This window comes from Cryptomeria japonica, chromosome 1 (assembly GCF_030272615.1).
Source record: "Cryptomeria japonica chromosome 1, Sugi_1.0, whole genome shotgun sequence".
Lineage (NCBI taxonomy): Eukaryota > Viridiplantae > Streptophyta > Pinopsida > Cupressales > Cupressaceae > Cryptomeria > Cryptomeria japonica.
The window spans coordinates 153,803,386-153,820,270 of NC_081405.1; the positions used below are offsets into that span (position 1 = coordinate 153,803,386).

At 36.6% G+C, this 16,885-nt stretch overlaps 1 protein-coding gene across 1 annotated transcript in view; it reads left to right on the plus strand.

Annotated features, from left to right (window-relative positions):
• LOC131079727 (purple acid phosphatase 10) overlaps positions 1-15,442 on the plus strand; it is a 30,584-nt gene extending 15,142 nt beyond the window's left edge. The window contains exons 5-8 of the mRNA XM_058017761.2: positions 11,119-11,257; positions 13,970-14,190; positions 14,673-14,794; positions 14,956-15,442. Of these exons, the coding sequence (XP_057873744.2) occupies positions 11,119-11,257; positions 13,970-14,190; positions 14,673-14,794; positions 14,956-15,151 (678 nt within the window). The 3' untranslated portion in view covers positions 15,152-15,442. The remainder of the gene's footprint in view (positions 1-11,118; positions 11,258-13,969; positions 14,191-14,672; positions 14,795-14,955) is intronic.
• The last annotated feature ends 1,443 nt before the right edge of the window (positions 15,443-16,885 follow it).

Consider the following 16,885-nt stretch of genomic DNA (forward strand, 5'->3'; position numbering starts at 1 on the left):
TTCCATGACCCAACAATGACTCAAATAGGTCCAAATAGGTTTAAAACACCTTGATACGTCATAGAACTCCATACTAGACCCATTTACACACATTTGTGATATCTTGACAATTTTTGACAATCTTGTCAATATGACGTCATTATGACTCAAAACCCTATCTAATGACCTTTGACACTTATTACATCAATAATGGTCATGATTGACCTTATTACATAAAATGAACTCAAAATCCTTAGGATATTGCACCTCATGGTCTCATTAAGGCATGAAGGCCTATTAGGTGCTCCCGCACCACACAATAATTACATTACAACCTTTTTCAATAGCCAACTTCAAAGAAGCCACAATGGCAAGCCATTTTTCTTTTGTTAGACTTATGACCAAAGGGAAGAGATCCCACGTAGTCTAGAAGGTCCCTAGAGTTCTAGATAAAAATTCTGCTACTTGCAAGGCTAGGGTTCCCTTTGGAAGTTCGATCAAAGTTTAACTTTTGCCACCCAAGGGGAGCAGGGGGTTGCTGATGCCAAACAATATGCTTTCTAACATCCTTTTGTGTGTACTCCATTAATACAAGGGAGGGGGGTTTGTAGGGAGGAAATATTCTTTCATAAATTATATTTTTAAAATTTGTTAGTGTAAGTCAAAAAACAACTTGCTTGGTTTTGAGTAGAGTCATGGGTCTCAGCTATTATACTTGGTTTAGTCTATTATTTCATAAAATCAGCTTGAAATTTTTAAAAAAAAACATTAAAGACAATTTTCATATATATATGTACACTGTACACACCCCATTAATACAAGGGAAGGGGTTTTGCAGGGGGGAATATTATTTCATAAATTATATCCAGTGGTAGTCCAATAGTAGTGGACAAATACCCCGATAGTTATGCACAAATGTCCCAGTAGTGGTGGCACAAATGGGGCTAATTATGGTCAAAAAAGCTAAAATTATCCACTATTGGTACATGTGATATTCATTAATGAACTTTTCATTATCAATTTTTTGGGCTCCTTTACAATCTAGTAACGGGGGGTTAGGTTGACAAAAAGCTGTCCACTATTGGAGCTATGTCCACTACTGGTACCCTTCCCCTACATGAGTTGTGTTAAAAATTCACTTACATTTTTATACTCACACACTATAATATAATATTAATTTATTCTAAATACAATCCCAACCGATTCTTCTCACACCTAGAATAGCTATGTGAGTTGTTAGTACAGCTCACTATTATTTTAACACAACAATAATTATTACTTTTATTTTAACACGACAATAACTATTATTCAAACATATATATATATATATATATATATATATACACTATAATATAATATTAATTTATTCTAAATACAATCCCAACTGATTCTTCTCACACCTAGAATAGCTATGTGAGTTGTTAGTACAGCTTACTTTTATTTTAACACAACAATAATTATTATTCATACATACATACATACACACACACACACACATATATATATATCAATCTTTCGAGCTATTCCTATCTATATGATGCAACTCCTCTCCATACCAATTTCATAGTCATAAACTTTAAAGGGGTCTAGAGAAATTTCTTATGGACAAGCAGAGGTCCTATCTTCAAACACTTCCTTTTGGCTTGAGATATTATTGTAGGGACAAAGGTAGAAGGGGAGTTAAACATAAATAATATGGAAACAGTCAACTTAGCCTTTGCAATGCAGATTGCTTAGCATTTTTTAATCTCCTCTAATGCTTCTTAGTTGTTGGTCTCAATTTTCAAATACAAACATCAGATTTCTGAAACTGATTCCAAATAAACATAAAACAGAAGTAATCCCTTTCAAGAATGGGAAAGCACATTAAACAAGAAGTCATTAATATGCAACCAAGGCTCACTTTGCAAATGGGCAATGGTTGAACAGCAAGATTTTGGGAGGACAATTGGAATGGTCATGTCTAGCTCTAGGAAAACAAACTGCAATCACTCAGAGATCTTGCCAATTGTATGTTACTGTGCAATACTCAAGTATGGAGCAACACCACTAGAAGACCCACATGTTTGATTCCATTGGTAGAGATTGCCAATGGCTATAGTTTCAAAAAAAGAAATGAGGCTTTTGTATGATCCATTTTACTAATGTCCAAATATTTAATCCGATGGAATTTCACTCAATTAGGAAATTGTGTGCTAGGCTTTGTATATGCTAATTGTAAAATAGAGAAATGAAGCTATAACGATCATTAGAATTAGATATGTAACTTTTCAAGATGGCCCAAAGTCAAGCACTTCTTTTGGCTTGTCCGACGTGGACAAATAGTTGCCATGGAATAGTTGTGTAAAGACCATCTGTTTTAATTACCTTCAAAGTGATGAAACAAATACGTAACTTTTCATTAGCTTTCCTTTCTATTCATATTTTGAGATCTTTGGCTGAACAATTTCACACTAGATTACAAAAGGGCAACCCTATAGGAAACAAAATTGAGAGGTGGTCATTATAGAGTATGCAAATGCCAATATCATAACTCTATCATCAATGATCACCATGGTTAAATTTTCTAGTTCCTATGTGTTGTGACCATTTCACACATCGCCCCATTAAAATGGGGACCCCCTCTTTTTGCTTCTATTTTGCTTGTTCTTATCTCTACTTTTAGGGTTTTGAGTGAGTGAGTGAGTTGTCTGGGCTAAGGCTAAACCTTAGGGGTTTCTTTTGGATATTTTTCAAGCTGAGTCCAGTCAAATTTTGAAAGTTATTAAGTGTCCTTCCGAAGGTTGATTATTGAAGTAAGATAAGTCTGTCAGGAAGTCAGATATGTCTCAGGTTAGGTCTAGTCAGGGTTTTTTTGAGGGAAAATTCAAATTTTGTCTAAGTGTTAGCACTTTGAAGATGAAATTGTACATTTTTGCCTAGGTAAATTTTGATCAAATTTTGGAGGCAAGATGATACCTGAAACAACAAAAATGCTCCTGTCCTTCACTGGAGGCCCAGGGCGAATTTCATTCTAAGTGCAATTTCTTGTTTTGCGAGGGCTTGCTAACTGATTCCTAGCCTTGAAGATGACCTAATTCTGCCTTGTGAAATGATTGGAGACCTAAATTTTGAATATTTTAGCCAGAAAGGACAAAAGCACTCTTGTCCCTCACCAAGGGACCAGAGCACAAATGTTATTTTATGCATATTTGTCACTAACTTTTCTATTTTGTTTTGTGCAAGGTCTTCCGGAATGATAATTGGACATGACTCGATATTTTTGAAGATTTTGAAGACACAAAAATGGTGAATTCTGAAGGTTAAAGGAAAAAGTGCTCCTGTCCCTCTCCAAGGGACCAAGGCGAAGTGCTCCCGTCCCTCACTGAGGGACCGGGGCGAAAAGACTTATTGGGCCATTCCTAGCCTTGTTTGGTTAAATTGAGACATCAAAGGCATGGTGAAGGACGAAATGAACATTATAGAGCATCCAGACTTGATTGAAAACAATGAAACAATGAAGTTTTGGCCTAGAAGGTCAAAAGTGCTCCCGTCCCTCACTGAAGGACCAGAGCACTTTTCTTTATATGCATAATTTTAGACCTCTATTGGACGTTAACTTCTATTCATAGCATGAAGTAAGATGAAATCTTCCCTAGCAAAGAAATTTCGAGGTGAAAAGTGAGACAATTTGGCTTAGAAGGCAAAAAGTGCTCCCGTCCCCCACTGAGGGACCGGAGCACTGAATTTCAAATTTGCACTATCTTTGCAAGGTTAAGGTGATTTTATGATTTGAAGAGGTTAAGGGAAGCATGTTTTGTCCATTGAATATAATTTAAGCAGTCTACAAAGGAGTAAATCAACCCAAATGACAAAAAGTGCTCCCGTCCCTCACTGAAGGACCATGCCACTTTTTCAAGTTTCTCTTCTTTTTTTGATATTTTATGGCAAAACTTGACTTGGATGGGAAGGATGAATGATGTTTTATGCCTTGGACGCAATTGAGAGGTTTAAAGAACAAAGAAGTACGCCAAGAAGTGAAAAAGTGCTCCTATCCCTGTCCAAGGGACCAGAGCAATTTTCAAAAAGTGCTCCCGTCCCTCACCAAGGGACCAGAGCGATTTTCCAAAAAAGTGTGAATTTCCTGCAAGGCTAAGGCAAGTTTGTGATCGAAATGAATGGAAGAGGACATGATTAGCCCATTGAAGATAATTTGGGAAGCTAGCAAAGGACAGATAAGCTTGAAGTTGAAAAAGTGCTCCTGTCCCTCACTGAAGGACCAGAGCACTTAACATGTTATCTTGCCTTTCTCACCAATTTTGGACAAATTGAGGCCAAGGCGCAAGTTTGAAAAGGTGTTTAAAATGCCTTGAAGTGGAATTGAGATGCGAGAGTTGCAAATTTTGACGACAACTGGCAAAAGTGCTCCCATCCCTCACCAAGGGACCAAGCCGCAATTTCCAAGTATGGCCATTTACCTTGCATTTTGAAATGATATTTTTATTACCAAGGCTCAAGATGGAATGAAATGTGATATTCTACGCCTTGAGGGTAAATTGAAGATTAATGTGATCAAGAATTCATGCAATGGACTCAAAAGTGCTCCCGTCCCTCACTGAAGGACCAGAGCGCTTTTTTTGAAAACAATAAATTCCCTCCGAGATTATGCTAAGGCAAAGTTGTATGAGATGGGAAGGATCTTCTAAAACATGGTGAACAAAGGTTTGACTTCAAAAAATTGAGAATCCTAGCCTAAAAATGAAAAAAGTGCTCCTGGCCCTCTCCAAGGGACCAGAGCGCTTAACATGTGCATTCTTTATTTTGCAATATCCCAACGTTAACATCCTCCAAATCGCATGAAATGCCAAAATCATCAACTTCGAAATATTTGAAAAAAGAATTAATTAAATTGGCATTTAATAAAAGAGCATAGCACTTAATAAATTAATTTTGAGCCTCCAAAAAATTGATTTTTTATTTAAAATTAATGTTTGTGAAATTAAAATTAAAAAAGGGAGCACTTGAGGTATCATTTTTATTATTTTATTAAGTCGGCCTCTTCCTTTTTTTAATTTTATTTAATTTTTTGCCTATTTTCATCAAGTCGGCCTATAGGGAAATGAAATGGTGAACACCCTATATAATGGAGGTGCTTTGATCAAATTTAATCCATCATTCATCCATTATTTCAAGTGCGATTTGAGGAGCAAGGAAGGAGGTGCGAAATCTGGTTTAGTTGGAGCGAATTATCTTAAGTGTTGAAGACTAAAGGTGGTGGAATTGATGCTTGAGAAGACTAAAGGAGGCGCATTTTGCTAAAGGAAGGACTTCAATTTACATTTCGCCCAGCCAAAATTCACCTTATTTTTGCATCATTTTTTAGAATTAATTCTCAAGTGGAGGTATGGCGAGATCATCCTAGTCCCAATGTTGAAATTTTGAATTTTGAATTTCAAGTTTTTGAAAATTGCGTAGTTAATTAGGAAATGATAACTCAAAGATTTATCATGAAGTTTCCTAATTAAAATCTTTTGTCTTCCTTTCTACTCTATATTTCTACGTTGCAAAATATATTACTCATTATGAAATGTTGTGTAGGTGTCAAGATGGCGACCCCAAAGGCAGGAGCATCCACTAGTCGTCCAGCTCTCATGAAGGAAGATCAGAGGAATGAAGAATTGGAGACTAAGATCGTGTCAAAGTGGAGCAACATTGGAGATACCAACTTGGGAAACTTCAGTGTGAAGATGTTTCAAGAGGTCCCTTACATTGGAAAGCCATCACCTGTCGCAAGGAGAATAATTGAAAGTGGCATCATCAAGGCGGCCGGTTTCCCTCCAGCAGTCCAGTGCCATGAGCTGATGATCGAGTGTGCTCGCCATTATGACCCACAATCAAGATCAATCGTGTCCAAGGAAGGGAACACTTTGGCTTACCTTTCAGAGGAGGCTATAAGTGAGGCTCTCCATCTTCCAGAGCATAAAGATATGATTTACAAGAGCCTAGAAGGAGCCAAGTCCATGTATGAAGATGATCCAGACTCTTGCTTGAACATCATCAATAAGAGTTGGTTACTCAAAAGTCGTCCTCGCTTGAGCAAGATTCCCAACACACCACATAGGATCGACTTCCAAGAGGAGTACAGAGATTTGATAACTTTGCTCAATCGAGTTACAGGGGCTCCTCAGGCCTTCTATTTTGAGAAGTGGATGTTCTACTTCATCCAAGTGATAGTTCAAGGAAAAGGAACGATTCATTGGGCTAGAATTATTAGCCATTGCTTGGACGTGCAGTTAAGAAGACTAAAGCCTACCAAGTCATTTCACATGAGCTCATACATCATATATGCCTTGATCAGGAGTTTTGAATATGCAGGACTACCTCACAGAGGAGTGATCGGAAGAGGACCCGGAGAAGTCAGAGTTTGTGATTCTTATGTTCATTTGCATCATCCACCAGGAAGTGACTACATGTTAGTCAATGATACCTTCACGATGAACATCACTAGGATATTACAAGGCGGGATTCACAACCGACTATCTCAAGATGCACAAGAACTTATAAAGAGGTACGGTGCTTGGTTCATCCAGTTTCAAAAGTTTACATATATCAGAGTTCATGGGTGTCCTTCACACCCTACATGTTGCCGAGGTATCCGACAGACAAGATAGTGCTACTCGAGGTCACTAGGCAGTTGGCAAACTATGCGAAGGCATTCAGACACAGACATAGAAATGGAGCTCCCGTGCTCATCATATTGGGGAATTCAATTGAGGTATGTCCTAATGCTCTAGCCTTGGATGATGCAGAGAGGGAGTTGGCCTCATATTCATTCACGTTCTTTGCCTCAAGGGAGAATTTTGATCCTTATGGGTATATAGAAGAGACATATGGTAGGAAGTACAAGCACGAATTTCAGGTAGAAGACTTTTGGATGAATCTCTCAAGTGATTTAGAAGTGAAAAGAAAGATGCATTCCAGATTGCCTTTAGATTTCATCAGGAAATGTAAAGTTTACAGAGTGGCCGATCAAGCTCAGGACAGTGGCAGACATCTCCAGTCATCCTATGATAGAGAAGACAAGGCAGTGAAGATAGATTGGAACGAGCCTGAGATTACAGACTTGAGAGCTTTGATGGCTCCAGTTTTGTCATGTACTCGCAGATGGGTGGATGTACAACATCAAAAGTTAAGAGAACAGAACGTACCAATGACTTATACTTTGGAGGAAAGACCAGAAGAAGGAGGAGCAAGCGCAAGTGAAGACAATTCTCATCCTAGAGGCACGAAGAGGAAAGAAAGACCTGAGAAAAGGGAACCCTCCAAGAAGAAGCAAGAGGCTAATCAAGATCGCTCATCAGGTACATCATCTCGACATGAGAAAAGGACAAGTCAAGTTGAAGGACAAGAGATGACGATGCCTGAGGTGGATGAGTCTATGGAGTCAATAGTACAAAATGATAGACCTGAAAAGGGGAAGGCACCCCAGCGTTCATCAAGTCGATCTCCCCAAGTCAATGAGCTACATGAAGACAAGAATGATGATGAAGTGACATCTCCTCTCCTAGAAGAAGAACCTTTGCCTAAAGAAATACAAGTTAGAGAGACGAGATCCGCCATTCCAGATTGGTTGAAGGAGAGACTGACAAGGGTGATTGTGATCGAGGATGAAGGTAATGTGATTGACTTAGAGAGCCTTGTAGGAAATTCTCAGGAAATAACGGAGAAGAAGAAGGCCACCAAGATGTCCAAGATGATTAGAGATGAGACAGGGTCCAGGAAGTTGCAGATAGCTACACCGACAGTGGACAAGTATGAAGGTGAAATCCTTGTAGAAGAATACGATGTAGAAACATTTGAGCTTGGTCCACTCACTGCTGAACAAGCACTGGATGAGGCAACCGATTCGTTTGAAGTACTTAAAGACAAGCTTAAGGAAGAAATGGAAAAGAATAGAAAGCTTGAGAGAGAGAGAGGTGCTTGGAGAGGCTACTTCATCCATCTCAATCAGCCCTTGGGACGTCAGGATCCAGCAGTGTCTCTTGTGCAAGCACTTCCCCTTGAATCAGTTGGCGAGGCAGAGAGAGTCAAGAGCTTGGTTCAGCTTATGAGCTCTTGGATTGACAAATCCCACACAGTTGCCGTTGAATTTGCAACAAGAATGATGCAGACAATCCACCGAGCTATCCAGGTCCTTGAGATCATCCACAACCTAATGATAACAGTAGCCGCTTTTGCCCACACTAGAGATGTTATCATTCCTGTTCTACAAGTGATTAGGCAAACACCAAGGAAGATCCTGGCACAAGAAAAGATAATGGAAGGAGGAGCTCATAATTTACTTCAGTGGTCAACTCTACTCGAGATGAAAGAAGTTCTTTTCGAGGATATCAGCACCAAATGCAATCAAGTTAAAGGCGTCATCCATCCAATTCAGGACAAGGTGTTTGAGGTATTATGTACCATTCTTGGCAGGAGGATCGAAGTTGAGACAGATGTGGACCTTCAAGAGTTGGAAGAAAGAGTCAAGGTCATCTTTTGCAAAGATGAGAATGTCATCACAGATGAGCAACGGGATCAAATGTTCGCTACTATGCTCCTGATTGAGAAGATCAAAGAACTCGAACCTGGATGGGATGCAGCCCTTCTCAAGGCCTTTGATCAGGTTATCCATTTGGAGGAACGAATGAGGAATCTTCCCGAGATTCCTATTGCTGAGATTGAGGGAATTGTGTCCAGATTCATTGCATATGCTAAGAAAGAGCATTGGAAAGGGAATAAGGTTCTAGAAGAGAGGTTGTTGTAGATGATGTGGCACCTTAATTATCATTGGTCTATGTTTCCTAGATTTTTGTGCCAATTAAATATTTGGCTATGCATTTAATATTGTTCAATAAAAGGGGAACTTTTTGTAACAAACCCTAATTAGGGTTTAGGTGTCAGAATCTCAGCCGTTGATCTTCTTTTGATCTAGGCCGTTCATTGTAATTGAGGATGCTATATATACCCTCACTCATTTTCATTAGATCATTAGATTATTAGAAATTAGCAGTTAGAAGATTAGAGCTTTTGGAGAGAAGAAAGTTATTTTGTAGCAAGATTGAGCATTGAAGAAGGAATTTCAAGCAATTGTTGTCTATTTTGGCTTTGAGATCATTAAAATATTGAAATTATGGTGTTTTATTGCAATTCTTGTGGCTATCTTCATGGTTGTTTACTTTCTTGAATCATTCTCAGTCGAAGTAGCATTTTTAAGTTTGAAGGACTAAGTGTCGAGCTTGATCTTTGGTGAGATTCACGTTCCAAACCACTAGCTTCTTACTGATTGTAAGAACGCCTTGTGTGGTCAACTGGAGATATTTGGATTGCTTGAACCTTCAATCATTATTGAACTATTGATATGTACCTTCATAGTAGTGTCTATAATTCTTGATGATTTGAAAAATCATTAGTCACCTTACAAGATCGCATCAATTCCAGTAAAGTTGTAATTCCTTGGCAATACTAAGATTGGTAGATTTAGCCTACATTGAGTCATTCTTAGGGTTAGATTAGAATCCATCTCTTGCAAACCCTATCCTTTGATCTTTTTTGAGAACTTGTTAGTTTTAGGAAATTTTGTTCCTACAATTCGGAAACGTAAGGCCCCTTGATGAAACAGCATTCACAACGACCACTGGTGCTTATCCACACGTAGAGACCCTACATCGAAGAACCTTGGAGTCATCCTAATTGATCCTTTTTCACGACATCTTCAGCAATCAGAGTCTTTATTCAAGAGAGGATAAGGTACCCTTGGGTATTTTATTCTACAAAATACACGTCAACACTATGGAGGAAATGAAATGGAATAAGCTTTGAAAATACCATCACCTCTTGAAAAGACTTGATCTGTGTGGTTCACGCTCATATTTAAAACATTGGCTATATCCTCTCTCATCATTGTCAAGATATATTTTTATCTTCTAATATCAAAGATAATGGGCTGGCCAAAAAGTGGCAAATCCTATTCTGTTGCAAATTCCAGTATTCCAAGGTCTTGAACAGAATTTAATGGATCCCTCCTTTTGATTGAAATCAACTTCGATGGAAGTTTGAAAAAAAAGGGGCAGCAAGGATTGGATGAGTGATGAGGGGCTTAGAAGTTTCCTTCCTAAGAAAGTTCCTTTCTACTTTTCCAGTTTTACTTAGAACAAAACCAATTAATCAATGTCACAGAAAAAAAAATTAATTGCGCAAATGTATATTGAAAATAGGTCTTTCAAAATTGTAAGCACCATTGTCTAGCATTGACAACATCCTTCCTATTAAACTTATGTATCATGCTGAAAACTAGATCTTCAAGAAAACTTGCATTCAGATGATTTCTTTCCTCACCTAAATTTAAGGGAAAAAAAACAAGAGAAAGCAGATCAAAAGCAGCAGAAATTTGCTTATCCAGATTGCAAGATATGAATATTTTTCCAGGGCCACACCTTGAAAATATAACAGATTTGCAATTCCAAAGGTCAACTTTTGATGACTACCCTTCCTCAATATTAAGAACTTTTGTTGTGGCCACCTTTTGGAAAACGCTTGGAAAGCCTTTTGAATAATGCAGGAATTCTTTGAATCAAATACTCTGACAAGGAAAACTAAGCCGCCAACATTTAAAGTCATTGGAAGATTCTTTCTCAAAGACTTTAATGGAGTTCACGAGGGTGTTACCAACATTTACAAGATTACTCATCAATTATATTAGCTTTTATTTCTTATCAAGGCTTGGGATGTTATATATACAATCTTAGACTTGAAATTCCACAACAGGTGAAAATAAACTTCTAAAACTAGTATGCATTTGATGAGGGGAACAGTTAGTCTTTGAAAATTTGGCTGCATATTGTGCACTACTAATATCAGCAATTTTGATCATGCTTATATACATCATTTCAACCTGTTATACATTTTAGCCTAAATAAAGAAACATGACAAGATAAAGATTATAATATTAATTCCAAATTTTCTCGCTCTATATAATGATCTAAGTTATTGTCATGGATGTGTTTCTTGAGTGGAGATTAGTTGACCAAGTGAAGTACTCTAGTGCTATCCTGTTTTCTTTACAATTGCTTGTTTTTAATTTCTAATTTTTTTAATCTATTTTGGTGTCTTGTATATCAGGGAGAAATACATCCTTTCAAACCATACATGCATAGATATCATGTCCCATATCGTTACTCACAAAGCACGGCTCCATTTTGGTACTCAATTAAGCGTGCATCAGCGTACATCATTGTCCTCTCCTCATACTCAGCATATGGTGGGTCTTGTTTAAATTCTTTTTAAATGCCTTTAATTTTGTTCCTTTTCATTTCTGACTTATGATATGTAGATTCAAAGCTGTATAGTTTGCTAACAAACAGTAGAGATATCTACACAAGTTTCCCAACCCACTCCCTTTACATAAGATGTATGGACTTTTCAGAAAAGACAAAATTACCATCAAAAGTGGGTGTACACAGCCTATTTGGAAAACCAATTTCTTAGAAATAGAGCATGCTAAGTTCATTCTCAATAAAATATTCCCTACATTTTTTTAATTTCCATTAAAGATTCTTGATAGGGATTTAATCGTATTGACACTCTGCACTTACACACAGAAATGGGGAGTCACAACATTGTTCTTAAAGAATATCCAACCATTTTCGATTTGGAAATTTTGATTCTTTTCACAGTATCTATTCGACGATCTTCAAATACTCCTCACCTAAATCAAATCAAGCTATCACACTTAAAATCACTCCATTAAGAATCAATTACAAGGGTCAACATCAGTGACTAAATTTATAATCTATGTCCTTAAAGCTAGTTTGTCAATACAACATTGGCTAAAAATATTAGAAAGTTTGGATAAATTTGATCACGGCTTCTACAAATTATTTAGGGAAAATAAACAGTTACATGACATTTACTGGAGGAAAATTAATAACATGGTTTCGACACTTGAGAAAAAGTAAGACAGAAAATATCAGACAATTTGCTTATCAAATAAAATCCAGTAATAAAAATAGGAAATGGGCATGGGATGTTTTTAAAGAATTCGAGCATGCTTGTACTAGTTTAAAATCAATACAGCCCACAAAAATAAACAAGTTCTGATTACAATGTCAAACACCAATTAGTAATGACTCACGGAGGTGGAAACAACTAAAAACCTTTTTGAGGAACTGTCGTACATGTCTCCAGGTTTTAAAATGCTTATAGCAGTTGACATGATAGAATATCAAGTAAATAAATGACACACATAAGATAAATTTTGAACATTAACGGCATTTCTAATATTTTGAATGTCTAGTTCATCTCTTTTTGAAAGGATAAGATATGAATGATGCCAAATAGTGATTTGCTTGTATTATTCAATAACAACCTAATGCAAAATTTGTCAATGTGTATCTTTATGTGTACATACTACATCAAAAATTAACACCTTGTACAAATTTGGAAATAATGAATATTTTTTAATAAATGGAAATTGCATAGGTTGTTGTTTAACGGTTAACCGATGTGTGTTGAGTACAGTTTATATTTAACAGCTATCAAGATGTTCAACGACACCAAGATATTTTTACACATTGCTGCCATGATATCATATGATTTTTTGTTTTGTATTTTGGTGGTTTCCTATTTTTATTAATCTTAAATTAATTCACAGATAAGGAAATCTCATTATAAAAAAGGCTGGGGTAAGTAGAGGTGTGGAATATTTCTTACATTAATCTATGATAGGAGGTATGTGTAAAAACAATTAAATATTTACTGTTACAATGAAAAACAACATATAAACAATATACCATAATAAAGTGATTTATGTGGAGAAAACCCTTCAGGAGAAAATTCCGCTCTCCAAAACACAAATTATTTGTATTATCAGCAACAAAAGTTAACGACACAATATCCAGAGACATGGCCTTATAGGAGTATCCCATCAAATATAATTTTGGCAACATTACAATACTCGCAAAGCTCACTATGCATACTCCAACCCAAGCACCCAATAAATAGATGAAGCACAAATAGGAAACCACCAAATGCTTTGGAAAACCATGAGCAAACCTACGAAAAGTGGGGCACCCAAATCCATGTCATTTTCCAATTCCCTTGGTCTTGGTCTTCCAAGATATTTTATATTATTCTCTTACACCTTGTCATATTCTATAACTTGCCATATTTGACCACGCAACTTAGATGCCCCAATTTGGATTCATTATGCAGTCAAATATGCTCTATGACATGTGTCATAAACCATCATAATGTTGGTTAAGATTCCAATGTAACCTTTTTAATTCTCTTCTTATGCATCATGTTTATCATAAGTAACTTCCACCTCAAAATGTCATAAGATACTCAAATATGTCACAATGACAATGACATTAGATGCTCTACAACTTCTTAGCCATTTTTAAAAAAATCTGACACGCTGGCTCAAACTGGGATACCCTCAACAAAATAATAAATAAATATGAACATTAGGACGTAAGGTTAAGACACCTTTCCCAACAAAAACACCACTTTATGTCAATGGTAATATGCTTTTCTATAGCAATTTGTTGAATGCAAAATTGTGATAAAAGGATTCTTCTTTGTCCTAAGTAGATATTTGGAATTCGTGCTATGCAATTCCATAATAGTGCCAGGGTTTTGCTCTCATATACTTGTTATTATATCTAATAAATTATTTAGATGCCTCCACAGAAAAATTGTTACAACTTTGTAACTAAACTTCACCAAATTTAAGGCCAGCGATTAAATTTGCAGCTATATTCTTCCCCGTAAATTGTGCCTTTATAGGTCGCGTTATATCTATAAGCAATGTCAACCTACACTCCTAGTAAAATTTGATCAATTTTAAAGCATATGGTGACCATCTCCTTTATCTTGTGCGTTTCTTAGAGGAAATTATACAAATTATGAACAGTAGATTTATATATCTTTTCATCAAGACTTGAGATTTACAAAATTGTTTACTGTACAGGAAAATATACTCCCCAGTATCAATGGCTTAGTGACGAACTTCCAAAGGTTAACAGATCAGAAACACCATGGTTGATTGTTCTCATGCACAGCCCATGGTACAATAGCAATACTTACCACTACATGGAAGGGGAGACTATGCGAGTCCAATTTGAATCGTGGTTTACAAAATATAAGGTTGACGTTGTTTTCGCAGGTCATGTTCATGCCTATGAGAGATCAGTAAGTTTCAACTTTCCATTGTTAAGAGTTTTCTTAATAATCTTAATTTGGAGAGCATATAATTCATCCTTGATATAGAACTCCTGCTTCGCTCCCTGTAATTTTCTACATCTCTCTAATCTGAGCCAATATTTGCTCACCTAATGCAAATATTGGGGAGAAAAGAGATACAAGTACTTTGATGGACAGGAAACCTTAGTTTCTTCATGTCAATTTAGAAGCAATAGCAACGGCTACCATTAAAGCAAAAGGCACTTGCTTTATGCCTATTCATAAAGAAACCTTTAGCATAAAGCAATTTGTAGGGTTTTCTTTTTCAATTCATGACATTCTGAGCCTTGGACTTACAATCTCCAGGAATGTACTACCTAAGAAGCACTAATTTGTTTTTCACTTGGACCCATACACTTGCAGCCATTAAACAGTTCAGAAATTCCCCTCCCCCCAACTTTTAGTTATATCTCTGATTTTTGCCTTTGCAGAAGCGGGTATCGAACGTGGCTTATAACATAACAAATGGGGAGTGTACACCTGCGTTTAATTCATCTTCCCCAGTGTACATTACTGTAGGCGATGGAGGAAATATAGAAGGCCTTGCATCAGTGTAAGTTGGAAAAGTGGCTCAGATCATAGGTCAATTATTGCTTCATGTAACAGAACAAATTTCATTCATACTGCTATTAGGTTTCAGAATTCTTCTTTTATCTGTCACAGTCCTTGATTTATGTAAAAATCACGCACGGTTTGCATGGGAAATGATTGCAGGTATACAGACCCTCAACCTGAATACTCTGCATACAGGGAAGCAAGTTTTGGACATGCAATCTTTGACATTAAAAATCGAACTCATGCTTACTATAACTGGCATCGTAATCAGGATGGAGATGCTGTAGTGGGTGATTCCCAATGGTTCTACAATCGGTATTGGTATCCTCAAAATGAACCTACATCAGAAATCTAAACCTAATATTCTTTTGTAATTCTGAGAACATCTCCACAAATAAGATCTCTTACCGGGCATGGTGGTTACCTGGTGTTGATGGCTGTAACTGGTCACTAACTTCAACAGTAATCTTCCAACATTAATAAAGGCTTGGCTTGTGGGACTTTGATTTCCTCTCTGTTTTATCATTTTTTGAATGGCGACCTGATGGAAAAGCAGGGCCATAACATGTTAGTTTTGGTTAATTTATACTCTGGAGGTGCATGATTTGCATCTGAATAATACATATATGCTACCATATTCATACGATCATGTTGTCTGAACTAAGGTTTTTCTTCTAATATGTTTTTTAAGAAATATTAATGAAACTTATTAATTCATGTGAAGATACTATTGCATTCATTATGTTTTTAAATTGTTTAAATAGTTATTAATCATTGTTCATGTTAACTGATGCCCTCCTAAATGGCACAATGTTAGTTTAAGATCAAACAACACAAAACACACAAGATGTTAGAGTTAGTCAATCAAAAACTGAAACAATGAAGGCATTCCAAAGGAGACACTAAAAACACATGCTAATGAATCTAACTAAAGAAGTAAGACAATGAGACATCTCCAACTGTCTCTTAGCATGAGATTAGCTCCTTCTCCCTTGTTCCTCTCCTCTCCAAGTTCCAAAATAGTGTAGCTCTCAGCAGCTTTTTGCACTATGGATGCTTATGGAGGATTGAGATTTATAGAATAGCTCTAAACATGAAATGAAAAGCTATTTTTATGCTAAAATGATGTGTTTTAACCAAAAAGACAATATTTAGTTATGCTATTGCTAAATGCTCTCTAAAATGGCTATAGTCTAAATGCTTACAAGTTTTCAGGATCTGGATTATGAAGGAATGGGCTCTATTTATAGGAAAAATGGAGCAATGGATGGCCAGGATTGAAAGGTTTAATCAAGGGCCAAGCTTGAAAGTTGGGGATCCATGTGCACAATTTGCACCAATGAAATGGTGACAAGTGTCAACACAGGATTGGGTTGAGAGAAGAGGTTGGAGGCATTAAAGGCCTGAGAAGACCTCATGGTTATCTAAAGGCTAAGAGTCAAGCCTAAATTAGGATTACCCACTGGATTAGGAGTTAATGCAAGGATAAACCTTTGTGCAAATGATTAAGAGATAATCATGGTCAAAGCATTAAAGGCTTGATGAGACCCTTGGGTTGGGTAGAGGTTGAGTCAAAACAAATGTTTTAACCATGTGGGAGAGTTTGGGTTAACCATTAATGGTTATTGGAGACTTTGTGGATTAAGTGGTTGAAAGTTGGAAGCCTTTAATGGTTTTCAAAGACTTTGGGGTTTTTGGTGGTTGAAGGTTGAAAACCTTCAATGGTTATCCAAGACTTTGGGCCATTTGAGAAGTGACTCCATTTTGCTTAGGAATGTGACAATAATTAGGGGATGGATTAAGTTAATTAGGAAGGGGTTAGAAGAATCTAGAAGGGGATTAGATTTTGCAAGTGGATTTGGTGGGTGAGGGAAAATGGGATTTTATTAAAATAAAAATTCATTTATTTCAAAATGTGTGCAAGTTGCATTTGTAGGAAAATGCAAGTGGGGGGGAGGATAATGATTTAAATAAATGTTTTATTTAATTTATTTAAAAGAGGAAAAGGGAATTTAATTAAATAAATAGATTTTATTTAATTGATTGGAATTGGATTTAATTAAAATAAATTGAATAATTTATTTAATTA